Source organism: Chironomus tepperi, unplaced genomic scaffold (assembly GCF_022539635.2).
Source record: "Chironomus tepperi strain 1889 unplaced genomic scaffold, CSIRO-AGI_Ctep_v1 contig_163, whole genome shotgun sequence".
NCBI lineage: Eukaryota > Metazoa > Arthropoda > Insecta > Diptera > Chironomidae > Chironomus > Chironomus tepperi.
This window is the reverse complement of record NW_027226285.1, coordinates 1708950-1732280: the sequence shown is the minus strand read 5'-3', so window position 1 is coordinate 1732280 and position 23331 is coordinate 1708950. Positions and strand designations below refer to the sequence as shown.

The following is a 23331-nucleotide window of genomic DNA, read 5'->3' as shown; positions in this document are numbered from 1 at the left end:
ACATGTAGAATACATTTTTCAGTCCGGAATAGAGCAGCAGCAGCAGTTTTTCTTTTCTCTATTATAAATGTATATCGATTATTTTTTTTTTTGTTTCCATTCGTTCCTTCTTTCTCTCTGTCGAGCAATTATATTTTCACGCCATATTATATTCACGCATTTTTATTATTATATAAAATAATATTTTTTAAGCCCAATTTAGTACAAGATGAGACTTGATTTGTCAGATTGCCAAGTGAATATATTCATTTGTTAGATGCTAGACTTCTTGTTCTGAAGCATGTGAAGAATATTGTCCTCAGTCTAAATTATTATCTTTGCGACAATTTGTAACAATTTTAGAGCCTAATTTAGGGGCAGAGCTTGAAGTCGACTCAGATTTTGTATGCAAAAAGCGACTCGACTGAATTTAAATTTCGAGCTGATCTCGAACTCTGGGTAAGGGCCAGTGTTATTGACTATATGCTCCGCGACACACAATTATGTTGCGACTTGATCTCATGTGCCGCAATAAGCTTTGGTCTGGTTACGAAGCTACTCGTGTGTTAAATGCAGTTCTTTTGCACATAATGTGTCTCAAGGATGTGGCCCATCATGGACTAAAATTCTTAGTTTCTTAAACATTGAAGCAAAATTCACAATCAATCGAAGCTTTCGATGGTTTTTCACTACTTAAGCATATAAAGTTTAAGCAGTACTCTTCTAATTCACATAAAATCCACGAAAAACCAACAAACTAAGCAACATTTCCAATAAAATAATAAGAAGTAGTGTATATATGCGCTCCTAAGCTGTGGAGTCCCCAAATAAATATCAATACTACCTCTTAAAAGCTTTTCTGTGCTCACATCTCCTTGAAAACTTGAAACATATAAAAATAGGGAATAAAAAATAAGTCAAAGAAGAAAGAGGAAGGTCGAAATAAAAATTTCCATATATAATTCATCCATTTTAACCACAATATTTTCCATTATTATTATTATTTATTTATTTGTATGTGTATTATTAATTTCATTATTATTCATGTGTTGTTGTTGGTTTCATGCTTAACTTTATATTATATATTTTTTTTTCAAGAATGTATATTTCACAAAATTTTCATCCAAAAATTTTACTTTTTTTTCTTTTATATTTTTCTTATATTTCATATATTTTTTTTTTGAAAATTATCACTCAATATTCTTTTTAATATCAAATATATATTTAGATGTATAATATTCTAACTCTACAATATGTGTATAAGATCCTAACTACATTTTTCTTCTCAATTTTTAATTTTATTTCAGCTAATTTCTAATTTTTTTTCTTTCTTGCATGCCATCATCTTCATTTCCTTAGACTAATCCTTTTCTTCTTTCATATCTTCTGTTTTTCATCAGTAAAATGTAACTTATCAACTAATATTTTAACTTATTTTTGTGTTTTTTTCTATTCTAGATTTTCTTTTTCATTAATTTTCATTGTCGTTAAATATTTTTTTTTCTTCATCCTTACCCTTAATTTTAGTAGTAATCATAATATTAATGCATCAATAACTTCTATTGCCTAGCATACTCTTAGTTGTCCATTGGATTGATTGATCAGATTTTTATAGAGATTTTCAATTATTCTTTTGTAATTTTAGGGATTAGGAAGGAGAATTATTAGGTTTAGTGGACATAGTATCAACACTTACCCGCAATGCACATGGTGTAGAAAAGACATAAAAAAATTTCAAGTCACATCGGCCTAAAGCCAGAATTTACCAATATTTCTACATCGTGTGCCTCAGGGCCGTTGCTTCTTTGAGAAGCTTGGGGGATTTTAGGATTTTTTCCGCAAAAAGGAGGGTGGAGGGGGGTTTGACCAGGGGTATACCCTGGTGTGCCTTCCAATTTATCAGGCTACATCAAAATTTCATAAGTTCAATGGATGATCTGGTGATTAATGCTTTAATATAGCAAATCTTAATTAACTAAAATAAGCTTTTGTACAGTATCGTCTTCCTACATAATTTAATTGACCACACTCGACACTGCAAAAGCAACAACCCAACATAATTGCTTAACATTATTTAAAACAAAAATCTCTATGAAAATCTGTAAGAATCATCCACAAGGACTATCTATCTTAATATTTATCGCTCATTTTGTGTGTATGTGATTTTTTTTCTTCTTATTAAATACAAATATATTCTCTTAATATTACTTTTTTTCATCTCATTCTTAACTTAATTAACATTTTTCGCAATTAATCGTCATTTTCTTCATTTTACTTGACATCGTTTCATCAACATTATCAGAATTGTTGAAATCTTTAGTTTTGGAAACTTTACAAATTACATTTTGAGTTGAATATTCTAGGCGCTGAATCGATAGAAAAAAATGATTCTTGAAGTTCAGTTCTTGATATTTTTTCATTTCAAGTCATGCTCGTAGAAATACAATAAAAATTTCCATCTTTTGCTTGCATTTTCAATGAGTAAAAAATATTCTTATTCAAATATACAAAATATGAAAAATGTGGCAATATCCTCTTCACATTTATTCTCAACATTTGATGAATTTCAAAAAATTTGTTTTTAAAAATTTCATGTAAAAAATTTCGTTTAGGAAAAATTAAGGACTAGAAAACAGGATAGGGAGAGATTCTTTTAAGGGAGTCGTTCAGTCATTACGTAATGCGTATAATATAATAAGAGGGGTTCAGAGTCCCTAAGAGCGAATAGAACCCCATAAGAGTGCACAATAGCATCTTAGAGCGCATAAGAGCGCGTAAGAGCGCATTAGAGCACTTAAGAGCGCATAAGACCGCATAAGAGCGTATAAGAGCGCATAAGAGCGTATAAGAGCGTATAAGAGCGCATAGGAGCGTATAAGAGCGTGTAAACACCCCAAAGTGCCACTAAGAGAGCTCCAAAGAGCTCTTAGAGGAGAGGAGGGTGTTCAAAACACAAATTGTCACGTTACCTAACAAATAAACGACCCTAACAATATTTTGATGCTTCATTCATGAGAACTTAAAATGATATGTCGATAAAAGTTTTAAAAATTCATTCCTACATCCTAAAACTATCGTCAATGTTGGTATGTATCTCTAAAACGTCTTATTTATTCAAGGAATTTAATATAAATGGGAAGGATTTTGGTCATTTGGTTGTATACTTTATTGAATATCAAGAGATTCTTTTGTATTGAGATATTTATTTTTATAGATATTGCGGGATATCAAGGATAAATTGCTGAATGTTTGGGAATTGTATGCTTAAAGGCTGTTAAATATTAAGGAATCATATCGTCGGGTAGTTTGGGATATTTGATTTTGATAGTGCGGGATGAAAAGAGGATAGACCTTAATAGCTGTCTACAGTTTCGGAGATTTTTAGTACACTGTAGAGCTATCTGTAAAAGAAATAAGGATGCTTTTGATATTAAACATTATTTGTACTGCTCAAGAGATACAAAAACGGATACCTTGTTGCTCATTCGTATGCCTTTATGTCTACGATTATTAATTCACCCAGCATAGTCTTATAACATTACCACGGATGGCCATAAAAATGGAGGAAAAAAAAGGGAGATTTAGAAGCAAATTATCAAATTATCAAGAAACATCAATAAATGCCCAAAAGCACAACACGCCTCTTGAAATGAAGCATCAAAATTCTCAAAAGAATGTAAAAATCTCTTTTTATCTTCGTTAATAAGAACAGCATTTTCTTTTGTGTATAAAAGAGGAAACAAATAAGAACAAGAAATATATTTTTATTATTCATATTATTTTTGATATAAGTATCACATTATTTGAGTATATAGCAAGGAAGCATTTCATCGATCTGTCGATAATTTCTTATTCTCTTTGATCTAAGAAGAAAGATAATAAGAGGAGATAAAAATGAAAAGAAAACTTTTATGCGGATGACTTTAGCGCATTTTTGCTAACAATTCAATGCTAATTGAGCCGTCATTTTTATTTTTTTGTCTCACATCGAAACTTTAGGCTGTAATTTTAAGAGTTTTAAGACTCTTTTCATTTGATACTAATGATTTTTAGCATCTACATCACTGAGCAAGCGACATAACAAGTATCTAGCCTGAACATTCACAATATCATCAGAGATATAAGTCAAAATGAAGTTTAACCTCAAAGTTCATAAAAATGCGCTAACAATGTTAACAAAAAAGGAGATTTTTTTCAATTTCGATGATGGAAATTACTCGGAAAGGAAGAAAACGTATAAAAAAATCATATTCAAGGCTCTTTTTTTCAATCGAGACTACATGAGAGACATTCTCATGATCTCAATAACAACTAGTCTAAAACATGATGGTGCAAGAGCTGTTATCGATAATGAATTATTCCGTAATAAAAAGGCAGCAATTCAAAGTTCAAATTATGACAGTCATCGAGTGAGCATTTTGCCAAAACGATTTCATGATTGTGAGACCATTAGTCGATTCTAATGACTGCCAAAAAAAAAGATTTTTTTTCCGAGGCAATTATTTAGTAATTGCCACATTACTGCCACATTTCTCACACCTACAAACTCATTATGAGCATTCTGTGTCTCTATTTTTGTGAAAAGGAGCTCCTTTTTGGGAAATAAATTTAAAAAAATTCTTTCATTTGCCAGAATGAAGAAAACAATTGTCATCATTATCGCATTAGTCTTCGGTGTGAAGTCAACATAATACGGTTATTTAAAGGTAAATATTGCATTGGAAATTTCACAGATGTGCAGCTATAGAAACTGAAATTAATGATCGAGAATTTGGACAAGTTTTGAGTCGTGTCTTGATTAGGCTGATTATTACTGTAGTTTGTAGTTATCCTTATCTCAGTGGTGAGCAATCTTTGTGCCGCGGCACTGTGTGTCGTGTTTCTTTAGTGTCATGCCATATACCATATACCGTGTGGTTTCGGTCGAGGCTTGCCACTTAGATATGCCTTGAAAAATTGAAGGTTGTCCACCACTGGCCTTATCAGAACTCCTCAAAATTTTATCCGATTTCTTAAATTAACTTCATTTTCATTTCCTGCAAAACAAGTCACAAAGTAACAATAGTCAAGGTGAAATAGCTCTTTTTTGTTCCTTTTTTTCTTTTTACTTTTTGCGTATTAAAAACTCGCCCTTTTGTGTCTTTCCATTCATTTCTTTAAAAAGACCTATTTTGCCTTGATAACAAAAGTACATAGTCGAAAGATATGGCATTAATACAATACACAATATGTTTTTTTTCTCTCTCTATATATGTATATAATATCATGTACAAATTACATAAAGGAATTAAGATTGTGGAATAAAAAAAAAACTTCATAAAAACAAACAACTTTTTTCCTTCCTTCTACATTTTGAGCCTGTTTGATATAATGCTTTCACTAAATCTTTTCATCTCGTCGTTTTTTGCTTTCTGTTATTTCCTTGGGAAAGTTTTGTTAGATTTTAAACCTAAGCTTTTTGGTTTTTGAGTATGTTTTAATGTCTTTGGATGTTGTTTATCAAGCTCCAGTTTTGGATTTCTGCTAATAAAAATATCAGTGTTGTTATCGTGCCAGTCAAGTGAATGCCATGTGGCTTCCAAATGGCATCCAAATAGCAGTCACGTATCGTTCAAGTGGATGCCATGTGACATTCATATGACGTCCATGTGACATTCATATGACTGCCATGTGACATATGACTGCCATGTGACATATGACTGCCATGTGACATATGACTGCCATGTGACATTCATTTGACTGCCATATGACATTGATATGACTGCCATGTAACATTCATGTGACCGCCATGTGACACTCATGTAATTGTCATGTTGCATACAAGTGGATGTCATGTGGAATTCAATTAGCTGTCATGTGGCATCCATGTGACGTCAAAGTGACTGTCACGTGCCGCGTCACAGTGGACAACACTCAGTTAACAACTCTGAACAAAATCCTCCCAAGGCCATTTTGATAGCGAGAAAAAAAGTAAATTGGAAAACAAAAAAATAAAGGAAAGAAGTTTGAAGAAAAACGGTTTCTGTATGGTTTTGTTATGTATATATGTATGTCAGAGAATATCAGAGAAAGGAGATTGTATGAGTCGCTTATTGCTTACATTTTTAATAGACTTTATTACTATTACTTTATTCATTTTCATTGGATTAGCTTTTTTGTGTGTTGTGTGTAATATTTTCTTTTCATTATGGTTATAAATATTTTTCTTCATTCCTTTTTTTTGACGAACTTATTATTTTTTTGGAACATATTTTTCCTTCTCTATCCCATTCTTCATGCTTTTATTCAGGAAATAAGGGGTTAGCAAAATTATGGAATAATCAATACATATTTGTTCATATCAACTTGAATATTTTGTCTCGGATTTATTTTTGGTAGTTTTTGAATTTATGCTGATGGATGATTTAGTTGGGAATTATAGGAGATATGTCCATATACGCTTCAGGAACATGTTTTTGTGATTGATAGATGGATAAAAGGATCTACATCACAGTTTTTTAAAATTTGTGATGATGAAAATTGCTCAGGTTTCATCAGATTTATATTTCAATTGATGCTGAATATTACTTTATATTGGAAATGCACTAGCTTCAAGTCCGATCGGAACAAGTATTTCTTGGCTACCAAATAGAGGTCACATGCCATTGAAGAGGCAATTTTCATGATTTGTATATGCCATGGAAATTTCCACTTTAACGCCATATGGCTAATATGAATAACATGCAACATTGGTAAAGCTAATTGGCAAAGGACAGCCAGCTTCAAACGCCAATCAATTGAGGCCATGGACTACGGTTGATCTGTTATCTGATAGAGGTAATTCTGACTCTAGCACCAGCCCAAATTTAATGAAATCCAGCAAAAGGCTAGAGTTAAGTCAGCTTAGAGTCAGATTTTCCGTTATTTCTACGCCATGTACCTTCCAGGATTACTCACATGCATTCCCCTTAAATTTCACCCCTGTCTACACCCCAGCACTTGAGTATAATGAAACTCAAATTTAGACAATGTGTACCCTTGGGATTACCATGGATTTACATAATCTAAATATACATCCAATGATCGATCTGCTTTTAACATCACAAAAAAAATAAAGACTTTCAAGAACTACCCTCATGAAATTCAATCAAATATTATTCACATGAACATATATGCATAAATTTTCCACAAGATAATTACAATTAATTAATTGCTCGATAATTAATTAAGTATATTTTTTGAAAAAACAAAATAATAATGACAATAATTTAATTAATTAATCATCTTTCTGCGCATTATTTCCATTATTTACTCTCCTTGTTTATGCTAATAGCTAAATTTTTTGCTGTGTTTATTTCTTTTAGGAATGTTTTCAATTAATTTTCACTTCTGTTATCTTTAAAATTAACGTATTTTTTTTATATCTATATTCTGAGTTTGAGTTCTTTTGCTTGTTATGTGTATCGGGTATTGGATGAGTTAAAATGCAAAATAGTAACTTTATCTTTGTTAATCAATTCATATAATTTCCATATTATTTTCATTTATCTGATGCATGCGAATGACGATGGAATTATAAATTGAGCTAAATTAATTGTGCTTTTGTTTATGGGAAAATTGTTTAATTAATTTATATAATTTTGTTGGGGGGTAAAATTAGTTGGGGAAATAATGAATAATTATTGATTTGGCTGGACTGGGATCTAAACTGAGACGTATTCAAGAGAGTCAAATCATCAACAATCTTCAATTTGCTAGGGTTTTTGGTGAAAACATCGCAACTCCACCTTAATTCCTACAATCCAAAAGTTCAAACCCCATCCTTCCTCTCTCCTCTTTTTGCCTGCATCTCGAATCTTTAACTAGGTCATAACTTCAACTTCAATGCATATTCAAAGATTATTCAATGGAATTCATTCTAATTTAATCAAAAACTTTGAGAATTTACTTTTCTGTTTCCTTCAATCATCCTTAAACAAACTAGACAAATCGTTATGACTACTCTAATGTCATTGCTACATATAATCTTGAGAACAAACTTAGACTCAGATTGTGATGTATTGACTCTTGCTAGGAACTTACTATTTAGAGTCTAGTTTCGAAACATTGCCCTAGATCTTGATGTGGGACTTGAACTCACGAACCTACTCACTTTTGGTTGCATGCTCCTACGATCATGCTTCTTCCACTGAGCATAATTGATAGGCTTGACATAGAGAATTTGTTACAGACTGCAGCGGACAGAGAATTGGCGATGGAAGTCAAAAAGAACGGTTCTGAATAAATTTCCAAAATTCCCGCGAAACTTCAATCTAATTGAAGAGATGTCATAAGCCCACAACCAAAACTCATTGATTAAAAAGTTCCTAATTCCATTAAATATCATCATTCATCTAAGTTTCAAATCGTCTACCTACACTAGTTCATAATCCATTCATTCATTCATTCATCTGCTGAAATATTTTCAATCAAATTAACAGTCATAATTTCCATTCATCCAAAAAGATCGATTGAATATATATTTTGTGTGCTTCATTTATTCTACGACTTTTTTAATATTTATATTCTGCGGATGTTCGCTGAACGGATATCCGCCAAATACAACGACTGTAGTCTTTAATAATTTATTGTTTAAATCTCGGCATTGATTGCAGTTCCTCGCGAGAATGGTGGAAATTTATGAATATTTTTTCGTGAACATCCACAGTGATCCAGTTGGTATATCCAACAGTAATGATAAATGTGATTGTACGAATCGAATTATCCGAAAATGTTGCTATTTTGTCATCGCATTTTCAGCACATAATAAAAGTTCATGCATTTTTAAAGATCCATCTCATGCAAGAATCATCAACAACACAATCAGTGTCAATATCCAAAGTCGAAAGTAATTCCATCCGAATAGATCATCGACTATGCCAATACAGATCAAAATGACATCAATATGATTCAATCTTGTATAAAACTTTCTTCTCTTCTCGATACACAAGCCCGTAAGAAGAACGAGAGAGAGAGAGAGAGAGGAAAAGAAACCAATAAAACATAATCAACAACTTAACATCATATTTATATTTTATCTCGATGAGTAGCAAAGCAGGCGAAAGCAAAAATGGAAGAGAAAAAAAAATAAATCAAAAAATAGCTACAAAATAGCAAAGTGGATGGGAGGGATGGGCTTATTGGCGGAGATAAAAATTCCATCGTCATTCTTATGCAGCACAAAGAAAATGAATATTTCAATCCATCATCGTTTTAAAATGTTCATTCTTATCACTTATGTATTTATCATGCCGTATTTTGTAGTTTAGTCTAGTTTAGTTTAGTTTCTATTCATAGAAAAGCTACAGACAACAATAAATAAAAATACAAAAAATTGGAGAGAAAATCGTGATTGATTATTTTGTCCATTATCTTCAATAGCTAAAGTGCCATGAAAAAGAAGTTTCTCATTTAAAGAACGGAGGAAAGCAAAACTATTGATTTTCTAAGTGGAGTGGCACAAAACAGAACAGACATAAGAAAAAAAAAATATTCATCTACGCTCTTTTTTTCTTATTTCACATCCTTATCCTTCCTCTTTATCATATTATTATCTTTATTCTTCAATTTCTCTTTTATTTTGATTTTGGAGTGAGAAAAGTGATGTGATGAGGGATGCTGGTAGGGTATGGTTTTGGGGGGTCTTGTCTCAGTCAGAGTTGGAGAATTGACTTAGGTATTAATGCAGGAATGAAGTTTATTTAGGTAATTCAGATATGTTTAGGACAGGGTTGTCCAAACTGTGTGACGCGGCACACTAGCTGTCAAATCTATCCGGAGATGTTATGGATCGCTTACCAAGTTCGGTTTCGAATTCGGTTGAGCCTTAGATAATTTTGGACAGCGCTGGCCTAGTTACTATAGTTTAATAGAGTATATTAGTGTATACAAGTGTGTACTGGAGTATACTAATGTATACTAGAGTATGCTATGGTTTACTCTTAGTAAGGCTGTATTCTTTAGCTATACATTCGACATCAAGAGTTCTTTAGCTACATACCGGAGTGTATTTAACGTTTACGCCAAATTAAGGTTTAGTCACACACCAGGGCATACTCTAAGTATAAACCAGGGTATACTCAAAAGGACCAATCTACTATGAAGTAGACTTGAGACTCACTCCTGCAATTTCCGCATGAAAAGGTCTTCAGATGATTTCCTAAGAAAAACATTGATTCCTCACTCTTTTAAGATGCCTAGCGTTAACTCCATTCTTGCCTAGATATCTAACATCCATTAGATACCTAAAAGAAGCAAGTCATCCTGCTATCAAGTCAATTCAATTACAAAAAGTCCCCATCAATTTCCAACTCTTCCTTATCCTTTTAAAGTACGAACAAAAAAAGAATGAAGAAACTTGAGGAACAAAATAAAGAAAATTAAAGAAGGAGGAAGAATTTCCTTTTTTTATTTCTGCTCCTTATTTATCCATCATCATCATCATCAACATCATTTTCAGAAAAAAATATATATCTATATGCATGTATTTATTTTTTCATCATCGTCATATCCATAAGAGAAAAAGGAGTCCTTCATATGTGATAAAAAACTGTATAAAAAAAGGAGATGCTGCTTACTAAATGCGTTTAGCTATACGAATCCCAATCCTTATGTCCTATCATCTCCATCAAAGACGATTGTTATCAATGACTTTCGTAATGTTTCAATGGATATAGCAAGCAGGCAAGCAAAAAATGTCATAGCATTTATTTCCTTTTCATTTACGATTGAATTGATGTTAAGTGAGATTCGAAATGAGCAGTTCCGAACGTACTGTTGTTTCATGCAATTAAAAATCATTTCATAATGGAAAGGTTGTTCGGTCAGAGAATGAGAAATTAGGGGGAGTGAGTAGGCAGAGAGTCTAAAGAGTTCCTGTCGATATTCATGTATAAATATTTCCATTTTGTGGTCGATTTGTGATGACATAAATTGAATGAGGGATGCCAACTTTTATATTTTTTTTAATAAGAGAAAAACATGAAAAGTTGAAAATGAGGTTTAAGAGGGTTACGAGTATAGGAAGGAGGGGAAGTTGAAAAATGAAAATTATAAAATTGTTGACAGAAATCATAAATATGTTTTTCATCATACACACAAGTTTCATCTTTTTCATCACGAGCAATGCACATAAAACATGAAAAAAGGGAAGACCATAACTGATTATCTTAGTCATTCTTTATTTTGAGTACATTTCAAGGTTTTGAGTTTTAGTTTGGTCGTTTTGTCTCAAGGCGTAAATATTCGGGTTCAATACAACTCCAGGTGCAACCCCATACAACGTTCATCATTCAGATGGATTAGGATGGACTCAAATAGGGCTCGCTAATTAGGGGAGATAGGAAGAGGGGGGTGGGGGTATAATAATCCGTTCTGTAATTAACTCTGTATGGACATTTCGTAATGAGGGAAGAAGGGAGCCTAAGAATTCATGTTTTGTGTATAGTAATCACTAGTCACTTATTAAAGGGGGAGGGTCTGGGAGGGGGTAGCCTTGACTCGGGTGCAAAAGTCACCTAAATGAGTACATGAATCACACTTGATCTGTGGTTGGCAATTGAAGTAAGCATCACTCGAATAAAGCCTCTCTAACCAGTGTCCAGAAGAATATTTCAATTCCGATTGGACAACTTGACATAATGTCTATTCACTAGACTTAAAGACAGAAATGACTAAGGACAAACATTACGAAACGTCCTAGAGAAAATGTCATTAATCGACCTTAGGTCTAGTTAATAGCTAGACATTATAAATTCCAACAAAAAATGCGCTTTAGGTCCAAACAAGTTAGAAAATTTCAAAAAAATTTATCTGCATTCCCCCTTTTTGACAAATTTCTGTGCTCATCTCACATTTAATACTACTGTTTACTTACTCACTGAAACGTTCCGAAATCATTAATTGCGGTAAACACATCAAGCAAACTCACTCGTCTTCATCTTATTTTTTTATTATTTATCTCCTCATCTTGACTTCACAAAAGGATATAAAATATCATTTTCGTACTCTTGTCTTCAAAACTTCTTTTCACTTTTTTCTTACTTCTTTAAATATATATTCATGTATGTATATAGCATCATCATCATCATCATCATCATCATCATCATGTGTATAATGTATATTTAGATAAAATGGGATTTTTGGTGTCTTTTTGCATGGATTTTAATTAAGTAAACAGGAGGAAAATTCTTTTTGCACATGTTCAAGTGACAGCCGTGCTTGAGGAACGAAACAAATTGAAGTCATTCTCATCTACATTTAATGACATTTTTTAATTTTAACACAACTTTTTCCTGTGTAATTAACACAGCATAAAAAAATTTATTTTTAACACGAATTCTGCTGAAGTAATAAGATAATTAAATAGTAAGAAAATAAGACAGGAACCGAAAAAAGTATAAAAATTAAAAGGTTGAAAAATTGAAAAACTTTGTTTTTTTTTTTTTGTTTGGGATGAAAAATTTTCTACAACTTTATTTGTAAAGCTTTCTCTTGGTTTTTTTTTGTTATAAAATATGATTATATTCCAATTGATTCAAAGGATTCTCTTAACTTTAAATTTAACTTTAATCATTCTAATTTTAAACCTAAATTTCTCATGATTTTCATTACAAAATGAATATAAGTATCAACTAAATTTACTCTATAAAGTTGTCAACGAGTATAATTTGATGAAAAAATGGTGAAAATTTCATGATTTAATTTAATTAACAAAGCATAGTTTAACAAATTTTAACGAAAATTATCAAAAGAAGTTATAACGGAATTATTTTAAATTTGAAATTTAACGAAAGATATTTGAGGATAGTTTGCTGCCCCTCTGACAATTCTGAGAGACAATCTACTAAAAAAGTTCAATTACCCTCTGAAAATTTGAATTTTAACGAAGATTTCAAGGGGCAATCAACTAAAAAGTCAATTTTTACTAAGAATATTTGAAATTTAACGGAACTTTCGAGGGGCAAATAACTAAAAAGGTTAGAAATTTAAGGGAACAGTTCACTGCCCCTCTGAAAAATGTTTCAAATTTTTTCAAAATTTTGCCAAAAAGTAGAAATTCTCAAAAAATATCCACGAATCTCGCTCATTCGTCAAAAATTGAATGCCATTTTCGTTGAAAATTCTCTTTAATTTGTCATTCAGAGATAAAAATAATGAGAAAGTTTTTTTTTTGTTATCAAAAGAATGAAAACTTTTTATTTTTTTGTCAAAAAGTCATCAACATGAAATTTTTCTTGAAAGAAAAATGCTTTCAAGATAAGGAAAAATAATTCGTTGTAGAAATTTTCGCAACGTGAAAAATAAAAGACGAGCTAAAAATGTTTGCCTCTCTCCCACGGTTGTTGGAAGAGACGAAACTCAACTCTCTGTTTACAAAATCAGATTTAAAAAGTTCCTTGAAAAGCATGCAAAAAGAATTCTCATCAATCATTTTTTTTTTTAAAAAAATTTCTCATTAAAAAATGGTTTTTCATCCAATTGTCTTCTTCTTTTTATCGTTTTTCATGTTATATATATTGGAAAAATGAAGCTTTTCTTTCATCATTTTGGGGGAAAAATTTTTCACATCTTTTCATCATTTGTAAATGTATATATATAATGCCTTAAAATGTATAATCTATCTATTCTATCTATTCTATCTACCAATTCTTCATCATTTCTTCTTAAATGTGATTTCATTTATAATTTTTTCTCTTACATTTGTATGTGTGTATGTGTGTGATCTCTCTTATATCCCTAAAAATGTTTCCTTCATCATCTCATCGCAATTATCAATTAATATTTTTTTTATTTACTATTTTATTATTATTTTCCTTATCCTTACTAATATCATTGTTATACTTCAATCATGTGTGTGTGTTTTTTTTTTCAATAAAATTGCAATATTTTCACTGCTCACGGTTTGACCACCTTAATTAATTGACGAAATAAAAGTTTTTTTTTTATCCTTCTCATACTTGTTTTTTTTTTTGATTATTTTATTGTGTGTGGACAATATTTTAATATTTTTTATGTTTTTTTGTTCTTATTTACTTTTTTTTTGTCATCTACAATTTTTTTCGTCCCGTTTTTGATTTTGATTTTGCCAGAAATAATTCTCTATATATGATTTAATTTGTATTTTTTTTTTATATGATCGCACTACAAATATATTTTGGTCTATGCATTTTATTTTCACCACAGGGGGAATTTAAATTAATCGAGTTGGGAGGGAGAGGAGGAGTCAGTAGAGAAGAGGATGGGGTCATATTCAGCTTGAAAGCTGCAATTTTGCATAAATGAATTTATAATAAATCAAAATAATATTTCTTTTTTTTTCACATTTGTGGATGGGAACTGAATCCTAATTGCATCGACAGTGTTGCTATCTGGTCATTTGGTTATTGCAGAAGTTCTTGAAGTCTAAAGAGCTGACTTTAGATCAAACTTCCACGTGGCAATGGGGTAACTTGCACCCTAGAAAAGGAGGTAAGTGATGTGATCTGTTAATTTCAAACTGACATGAAGATAGAGACTTTACAATGCGACAATTAGCCCATATGCCCCTCAGCCAAAAGACTAAATAGTTTTATATGCTCATATGCATAGACACGGCTTTAGATGTAACTTCCACGTGGCATTGGGCCTATGCACACCCGAGACAAGGAAAAATATTCTGCTTTCTGTTCATTCCAACCTTGTGAAAGTTCTCAAAGTATAGACAGTGACCTTTAGATGTTACTTCCGAGTGGAAATGGGCTACGCCAATTTAGTAATTAAGGGAAGAAAGGGTTGCCGTCTGATCATTTGAAAGTCAGTCAACTCGACTGTGTCTGGTTTGAATTGATTTGAATGAGGCTGAGGGGGGTGTGGAGTGTTTCGTTGCTTCAAGCCCCCTTCGTTACGGTACCAATTATTTGACCAATTCATCAATACATATCCTCAAATTTACCATTGACCTGGATATTAAGTTCAACAACACTGTGCGCTGTGCGTCAAAAAAACTAAATAGAAAAGTTCATGACAGAAATTTGGGGTGGTGAGACTAGGAATGGAGGGGGTAAGAGAAATAGAGATGAAGAGGGGGCAGGGATCACTACATAACTATAAAAAAATAACAATAAATGAATTCGTAGATAAAAAATAAATAAAAAAAAAAACCTGAAAAAATTCTCTTTGTCTTTTCCATTCTATCATATTTAACTTTTATTTTTGTTCTATAAACTTTTTGTGTGTGTTTAGGGAAAAAAGAGTAAATTTTTTTCTTTTATCATTCGTTGATTTTTTTTGCTTGTAGCAAATAATATGTATATAGACTTTTTAGAATTTAATTCATTAATATCTCTAAAAGTTTTTTGGTTTTTTTCATCATTTTTTTTATGTATGTTTTTTATGTGTTCATTTTTAAAATATTTTTCGGAAGCTTTGATTTTCTCAATTTTTACTTGCAAATTTTCTGTTTTTTTCACTTTTATTTAAATTTTTATTATTTTCATTTTGTATAATTTTAATGTATATTCCTATCTACTGATTTAAACTGCTTTTATTTAAAATATTTTTTAAGGTTTTTTTTTCTTCTTTTAATATTTTTTTTAATATATTTTCATTGGACTTTCGTTCTAATTCTATGTTTTATTTCACATTTTTTTTTGCTCCATGGATTATAATCCAGGATATCCTCATTTCTATTATTTTTTTTTTCTATGCTTAATATCCAAACTTTCTTTTCATTCAACTACCATAGTAAATGATAGTAACTAGTTTTGTATGAAATAATCGAAGAATGAGACTCTGTTCTATACTCATAATCCACTTAATATTCTCTACTTTTCTTCCCTAGCTTCATAAGCTACATGCTAACCCGGTCGACACATATTATTCTTGACCGTCAATTGGTCGCTATATGTCGTCCAAGAATTAATCTTTATGTTAACTGCCATAGAAATTGTCACTTGAATTCCATGTAACCTCCATCCAGCTCCCATGACAAAGATGTGCTGATCGGGTACTTTATATATTAAAAATGTAAAAGTACATGAGCTTATGTCTCTGGAATAGGATTTTCTTCAAGCATGAAGACATTCTTTTTCTATTTGATGTAGAGTTTCCATTAGATATAACAAAAATAAAAGTGTTGAGATATAGCACAGAGACTCCTTCCAAGACTTGAAAATCCATAAAGATTCTACATTAAGGTTCAAAAGGATTTTTGGTCAAAGTCTTCCATAACGGAAGAGGAAGAGAATGAGGAAGGCTGTTTTCCTTTATGCATATTAAGTGTCCGAGCAGCACAGGTTATTATAGAACTGTGTCGTTTCCTTAACAGACAATGATCATGAGATACGTGACCAAAATGACACAAGTCGGTTGAATGATCCAAAATCCTATTTCCGGCACCAGATCGATGTGACTCTAGCTCCAAACCAGATTTCATATGAAATCCGATTTGAGGCCATAGTCTAGTCAGCATTGCGCCTGATTTTTGATACGCCGTGTACATTCCGGCTGAGTGCCTTCACGATATCTGAGGTCCTGGTACCGGATGAACATGTTTAATGCCTCTTAAGGTTGACTCTGCTGTTCAGAGTTGTTTCTAGACCACAATGAAGTCACTGTGCAACAAATTCAGCATCACAGAAACAAGGAACTGCCTTTCCAACTAGATTGTGAGATTTACAACAGTATACTGCTCGGAACATCCTCTCATATTCAAAACCTTACTGTAAAATCCTACAGATTGCCAATTTTAGTGTAAAATTTCAACTTCCTTCTCAAAAGAATCCTTTTCATCCTTATAATATGCAAAATATTTCCTATAAGTAAATAATTTTTTCTTCTTCATCTTACATTTTTCATTTCAATATCCATAATAAAAGCATGGAAGCTTTTTTATATATTTTTTTTAACTCCTTCCTTGCTCCTTCCTTTCTCCATTGTAATTGCTAAAAATATCGTTTTTAATTTGCTTCACATGATGATTAAGGGGAAAAAGTGTGTTATTCAGGAGGAGTAGGATAAGGGAATGATAATTTGGATTGTATTCATACATGTACACGGGGACAAAGAAAGATGTGGGAGAAAGGAAGTGATGCAAATTTTTTTTTTCACTTCTTCTTAAAAACTATTTGCATGCAATTTTCATTTTTTTTTCTCTTAATTTTCATCACGAAATGAAATAAAATATTCATTTTTTTAAATTAAACTTTTTAGTTTACTAGCTAAGTGTATGGGTATGAATTGTGTATGTATTTGTGTACATTATAATGATTTTTTTCTTTTTTTTGTTTGTGTGTATGTGTGACTTTCCTCTTATTTTTTGTGTTTTTAATTCCTATTCTATTCAATTACAACTTCTTATGCTGCTTTCTTCATTCTTCGCGGGGATAAAAATCATAGTTAGTTTTTTTTTGTTGGAATGTCAAGGATGATGCAGATGTGAAGCTAGCTGAAGCACAAGTAATTTGAAGTTTTAAGGAAGAACTTGTCATGTGGTCAATTTTTTATAATTTCAAGTATCAAAAATTGTTAAAAATGCTAAAAAATGCTTCAAAAATTGCTTCCGGAATTAAAAGGTAATTCCAAAAAATATTTTTGGACATTGGGGAGATTGTGGCTTATAGGATCAACTGGGTTTGACTCTTGAGTGACACAAACGAAGAAGGCTTTACCAAGATACATTGAAGGCACCGCTAAACCTCAATTATTAACAACAAATGCAGGTCGTCTATTATTGGCAGATTTAGAGACGCTAAAAGGAGGTCGCCGTTTATTTTTGACAGCCATATGGACGCCAAACGGAAGTGGCTTCCATTTTTTGTCGATAACAGAGATTTTATACAGCCTTAAGTGCTCCGTTGCGAAGCCTTCTTCATTTATGTAGCTCAGGAATCAAACCTAGTCACTACCCCTAACAGGCAAGTAGCATGCCCTCAACAGCATAGCAAGCTGAAAGCAATACTTACAAGGATGCTCCTATAGTACATTAAAGAGACTCAAAAGCATCCCCATAGCCTGTAAAAGGATCCTATGAGCTACAACTTGTATATAATTGGAGTATATCATTTAATCAGCACAACACAGAACTTAGCACTTATACAATTACTATGTAGAGTTCAAAATCGAGTGCTGGTCTGGATCTTTACAGGATACATAGTTTGAGCATTTACGTTGTACTAAAAAATTGTCTACATTAAAACCACATGAGAGTTTTTCTCATCAAAAGCTCAAACTGCATGTCCAACAGCTAGCTTCACATAAATTTTGCAGCCATATGGAATTCATGGATGTGGAAAGAAACTTATGGATTCAATTAAGGGGTTTGTCATAAAGCATCAATATATCCCCTTTATACACAATTTTTATGTCTCATTTTTTTATTTTCGTTTGTCTATTCGCAATATGATAAAAACTTCTTATATTCCTTTCAATTTTTGTTCATAGCGCGCACCAAATGCGGAACAATTTTCTTAATTAAATTTCACATTTTTTTTTTGCACTTTTCTGCATTCCCAAAAATGAATCTCATATAAAATAACATAAAAAATTCGCTATATATTTTTTTTTATAAATTTTCATTTGACTTGCCATTTGGAGCAGCATAGAATGAAACATAAAAAAATTCTCACATTCTTCTGTTGCTGGTTAGTTATGCACATATTCGCATACAAATTGCATATATGCAAAATTTATATAAATTTTAGTTTTTTTTTTCCATTTTTTTTCGTCTAAAAAAATTCTTTTCATTCTCTGTGTAGAGTTAGTTCTTATATATATCTATATATACTTCTTTTTTTTTTTGGGAGAATTGAATAAGGTTGAATTGCACACAATACATTAATTTAAACCAAAAGACCTGGACCAGCAGCAGCAATCCATTCTTCTTCAGTTAACTAAAGTGTTTTGCCGAGCGGAAGAAATTAAATTTATTACTGAATTATGCATATAAAATGGTATAAAATAGTTGTGGGATAGGAAATGGCAACAAAAAAATAACAAAAAATTTTCTTATCGCTGATGAAATGAATTTACCTGTGGGCTAACTTGGAACTGTTGCATTGTTGGATATGCTGCAATCGCTTGTGGTATGGCACCGTTTACACTTTGTGTTGCTGCTGGTGTTAATTGTGCTGTTGGTGGAACCCATGCTGTGCCAGGTATTGGCATTGATGCTCCCATTCTAGAGTTGATGAGGATGAGGAATAAAGTCTCATTATAGTAACCATAATGTCATCGATTTAATGACCATAATTATCATAAAAACACAATACTCACCCCATGTAGCCTGCTTGTTGATATCCTGCAAATTGTCCATAAGCAGCATAACTTTGCATTCCTTGCCATTGACTCTGCAAGTGTGCAGCTGCGGCTGGTGTTGTCGAATATGCTGTAGCTGGAGCAGTTGGTGGATACCAATAACCAGCAACTTGTTGTCCATAACCAAATGGATATCCTGTTGGTGATAATGCTTGACTTGCAGCAATAGCTGGAACATTATTTGGATCACCCGATTCCTTGCCCCATGAGCATTTGACTGTCTGCTGATTAATTTCTGAATTATGTACAGCAACAATGGCATGAGTTGCCGCTTCCTTTGTCGAAAAACGTACAAATGCATAGCCTTTATCTTTAAATACACGAATTTCCTGAATCGTGCCAAATGGTGAGAATTTCTTCTGTAAAATTTCTTCCGTCAATTCGCCTGACAAACTACCTCCAACACCACCAATATAAACGGTGCAATTTGTGGGACTGCTCTGGTTATAAACTTCATCGAATGTTAATGGTTTGATATTTGCTGCAATAAGAGACGGGAAAAGAAGCAAAAGAAAAAGTCATGAGCGATGATAAATTGAATAAAAATGTTAAGATGTAAAAAAAGGAAAGAAAATTGAAATGGATGAATGGAAATAATATAAGTGAATTTATGACTTAAAATTTTCCAATAAAGAATTTTCACTCTCTCTCTCAAGCTCATATCTAACCGAGAGACAAGTACAGATATTGCTCTGAGAATTATGAGCTAGCTTGCAGTTCTGTCCAAACTGTGTGCTGTGACACGCTAGTGAAACTCCATGACTAGCATACTGAATGCAGTTCTGGAAGTAACCACTAAGATGTGCCGTGGCACACAGTTTAGACAGCACTGCTCTATCATGTGAGGTGGGAAAAAAGAAAATTTAAAATTAGAAATTTGAAAAGTCAGCAGAATCTCAAAGAGGAAGTCGAAACTTTTCTCGAACAAATTCTTCTTTTTTTTTGATAGAATTTTCAATGAATTGCCTTAAACTCTTTCACTAAAGTTTTTTACTAGTTCTAGATACATGAAATTCCTGACGATTGCTTCTTAAACTTCCCACGTACACACATATTTGAAAGGTTCATTTGATACTTCTTAGTTTGAAAAGTTTTTTTTTTTTGTGGTCATAAATTCCAAAATTGTACAATTTTTTATTTCAAGAATTTGAATGGAGAATGGTAGAATTGGCAATTATGCTTAAGATTCAGCTACACACACATACATCAACATACTCTAAAAAAATTGTAATAAAATATATATCCCATAAAAGTGAATCATAATTTAATCAAAAATGGTATTTTAAATGTATAGGGGTCGTTCATAAGTGATGGATATTTTGATACTTTGACATTGTCTTGGTCTTTAGCTTCTAGGCTTTCATAAGATTCTATGATCTATGCATGATTTATGATTTGAAAATGTACGAATTGATCTGCAGAATGTTGACTTTAGTATTTTTAGATACCATAGCATCGATGCCTCTTCAACCCATATAACCAACTGGAAGGGAGCCAAAGGGGGGGATGACCCCAATCTCCTCTACGAAATTGAATTTTTGTTGATTTTACACAACAAATTCAACTCCGGGTAACAGATCCCGAGTGGGATTCGAACCCACGTCCTTCAATCTTCAGTTGAGTTGCATGATCCCACCAGTTAGTTCTCGGGGCTATTCGACTCTATGGCAAAATGTCATAAACAAATTATACATCACTTACAAACAACCCCCAGTGACATAAATGCCACGACTATCTCAAAACCATATAATTTTATTTGATTCAAAGTAAATAATTTCATGTGAATTAAATGGAAGCAATAGATATAAAATTCACGTAATGAAAATAAATTCATAGGCAGTCATGTAATGCAATATTAAACACATTACATTTACCTATAATCTTTGAAATTATAATACCATTGTCATTTTGGATTATGTTGTGTTTATTGTCGCTCCATTTGATTTTTGGTTTTTAACGATGAGATTTTTGTGGTTTTTAAATGATGATGGAAATTCAATAACAAAAGCTGATTATTTAGAACATTTACAACAAATTTTTTATTCAGCACATCGCTATTGAATTTAATTATGACATCACACATTGCAAACAAGTTTTGTGGATCATGTTGTTGTGGTGGTATCAAAATAAGTATTAAGCCTACTCGCTGTAAATTTTAAGCTTTATTGTATTAGATGGTACAAATTTTAAGTCTTATGCAAATGTTTTGTAATTCTAAAATTCAGCAACTTTTAACAGTGTTTCTAGAGTGGGCGTTAATGGAGTTTTGGAAATTGTTGGAAATTCTAATCGTGTGGGGAATTTGGGTTGTGTGTGATGGTAGTGCTTAAAGTTGACTTGGAATCAAATTCAACAGTGGAAAGTGACATGATGTTCTGGAGTGCAGATAGAACACTTTTGCTGTAACACCAATGGAGAAATGGACACCAAAGTTTGAAGTCAATTCTGTTTGGAAGTTAAAATTCAAGCCATAAGCTGGTAAATCTCTCAGAGGAAGTGCATGGCATTATTGGCTTAATGGTTAACCAACATTCTGGAATTCTTTGATCGACTTGTGTGTGACATTGGTTCAAATCCCACTAGAGACTGATCAATTCACTCTCCACAACCCTCATGACATTGCCATGTCCAACACATATGACTTGTCACATCCCAAATACTGTTATGACACCAGTCTACTCCAAAAAAGCATTTTCAGCTCCTATACCAAAATAAACGTCGACAAAAAAATTTCAACAAATTTTTCCTTCCGTTTCAACTTAGTAAAGATTTCCATCGCTTGATTACAGTCATTCATATTATGAACATTTTTGAACACACAAACTTTTTGTAAAAAAAAGTGAGTAATAATGCAAGTTTGTGTACCGTACCGTCGTCATCACACTGTTATAAACTATAGCTTGTAGCTCTAGTATCTCATTTTTGATGTTTTTGCTGGATATACACATAAAAATATATATTGTATGTATATTATTCCACTTTTCATGAATGCATTTTGAATAATTTACAATATAATGAATTTTATCATCATTCATGTTATATTTATTTAAAATACACATTTTGTATAATGTTATATATGCAATCCATAAAGCAAAAGGAGAGGAGGAAGTGAGAGAATGAGGAAAATTTATAATATTTTCACAGAATAGAGAAAAAGGCAGTCATTTTTTTTTTTGTATGTATAAAATGAACTAATATAGATTTCTGCAGTCTGCAAGAGTACAAAATGGCATCGGTTAGCCATCTTTATCATCATCATCATCATCATCATCATCATTGGTGTATTTTTGTGTATTTATTTTATTCGGGTGAAAAGGCTTCATGGGAAAATTATTAAAATGAGTGAAAATCGAGAGAAGTTGCACGATTTATTTATTAATTTTTCTACATTGCATCATCATACACATACGGGGAGGATTGATGGTAGATTAAATAATAATCACAGCGTTGATGATTGTGAATTTAAAAAGGCAAGTATGAAATGTCAATCTGGATGAGTGCATTAAGCGCATTTATTTGCTGTATTTATTCTAAAATAATCTGATTAAGATATTAAGAGGCAAGATCTACAGTCAGACATAGCCATACCAATATGTCTCTTAGCAGTGACAGGAAATATTTTCATTAATATAAAAAAATACATTAACACTCGTGTTTTTGAGATCCGCAAAGAATTTAAATGAAAAAATAGCTGGGGCCAATAGTGTGGTGATGGTGGTAGAATGGGGCGGGTATGTGCACTTAAAATGCACAAAAATATATATAATCTGCAAAACATTTCCAATAAATTGAAAATTTATTTATGCTTCTTTTTTGTGTATTGTATTATTACTCGGAAAAATTTATTGAAATGAGTTTTTCACTCTCTCTCTCACTCACTCACTCTCTTATTTATGCGACTGCAGAAAAAAGGCGAAAGTCACTGCCTTTTGAATGCTTATAGCTATTTGCTATTAAATGATTTATTGAAAAACCATATTTTTTGTGTTCTGTGTTATTGTATACATTTATTTCCCCATTCTTTGCCTTTCCATTCTGCCG

At 32.0% G+C, this 23331-nt stretch overlaps 1 protein-coding gene across 2 annotated transcripts in view; it reads right to left on the bottom strand.

The window, feature by feature from the left end:
* Positions 1–12599: 12599 nt before the first annotated feature.
* The window catches only part of LOC139088472 (cytotoxic granule associated RNA binding protein TIA1), a 47181-nt gene continuing 36449 nt past the window's right edge, over positions 12600–23331 (bottom strand). For both annotated transcript variants that reach the window (XM_070637710.1, XM_070637711.1), the window contains 3 exons: positions 19249–19771; positions 19006–19153; positions 12600–18866 (listed from right to left, as the gene is read on the bottom strand). In XM_070637710.1, coding sequence (XP_070493811.1) covers positions 18816–18866; positions 19006–19153; positions 19249–19771 — 722 coding nt within the window. In that variant the 3' untranslated portion in view covers positions 12600–18815. The remainder of the gene's footprint in view (positions 18867–19005; positions 19154–19248; positions 19772–23331) is intronic.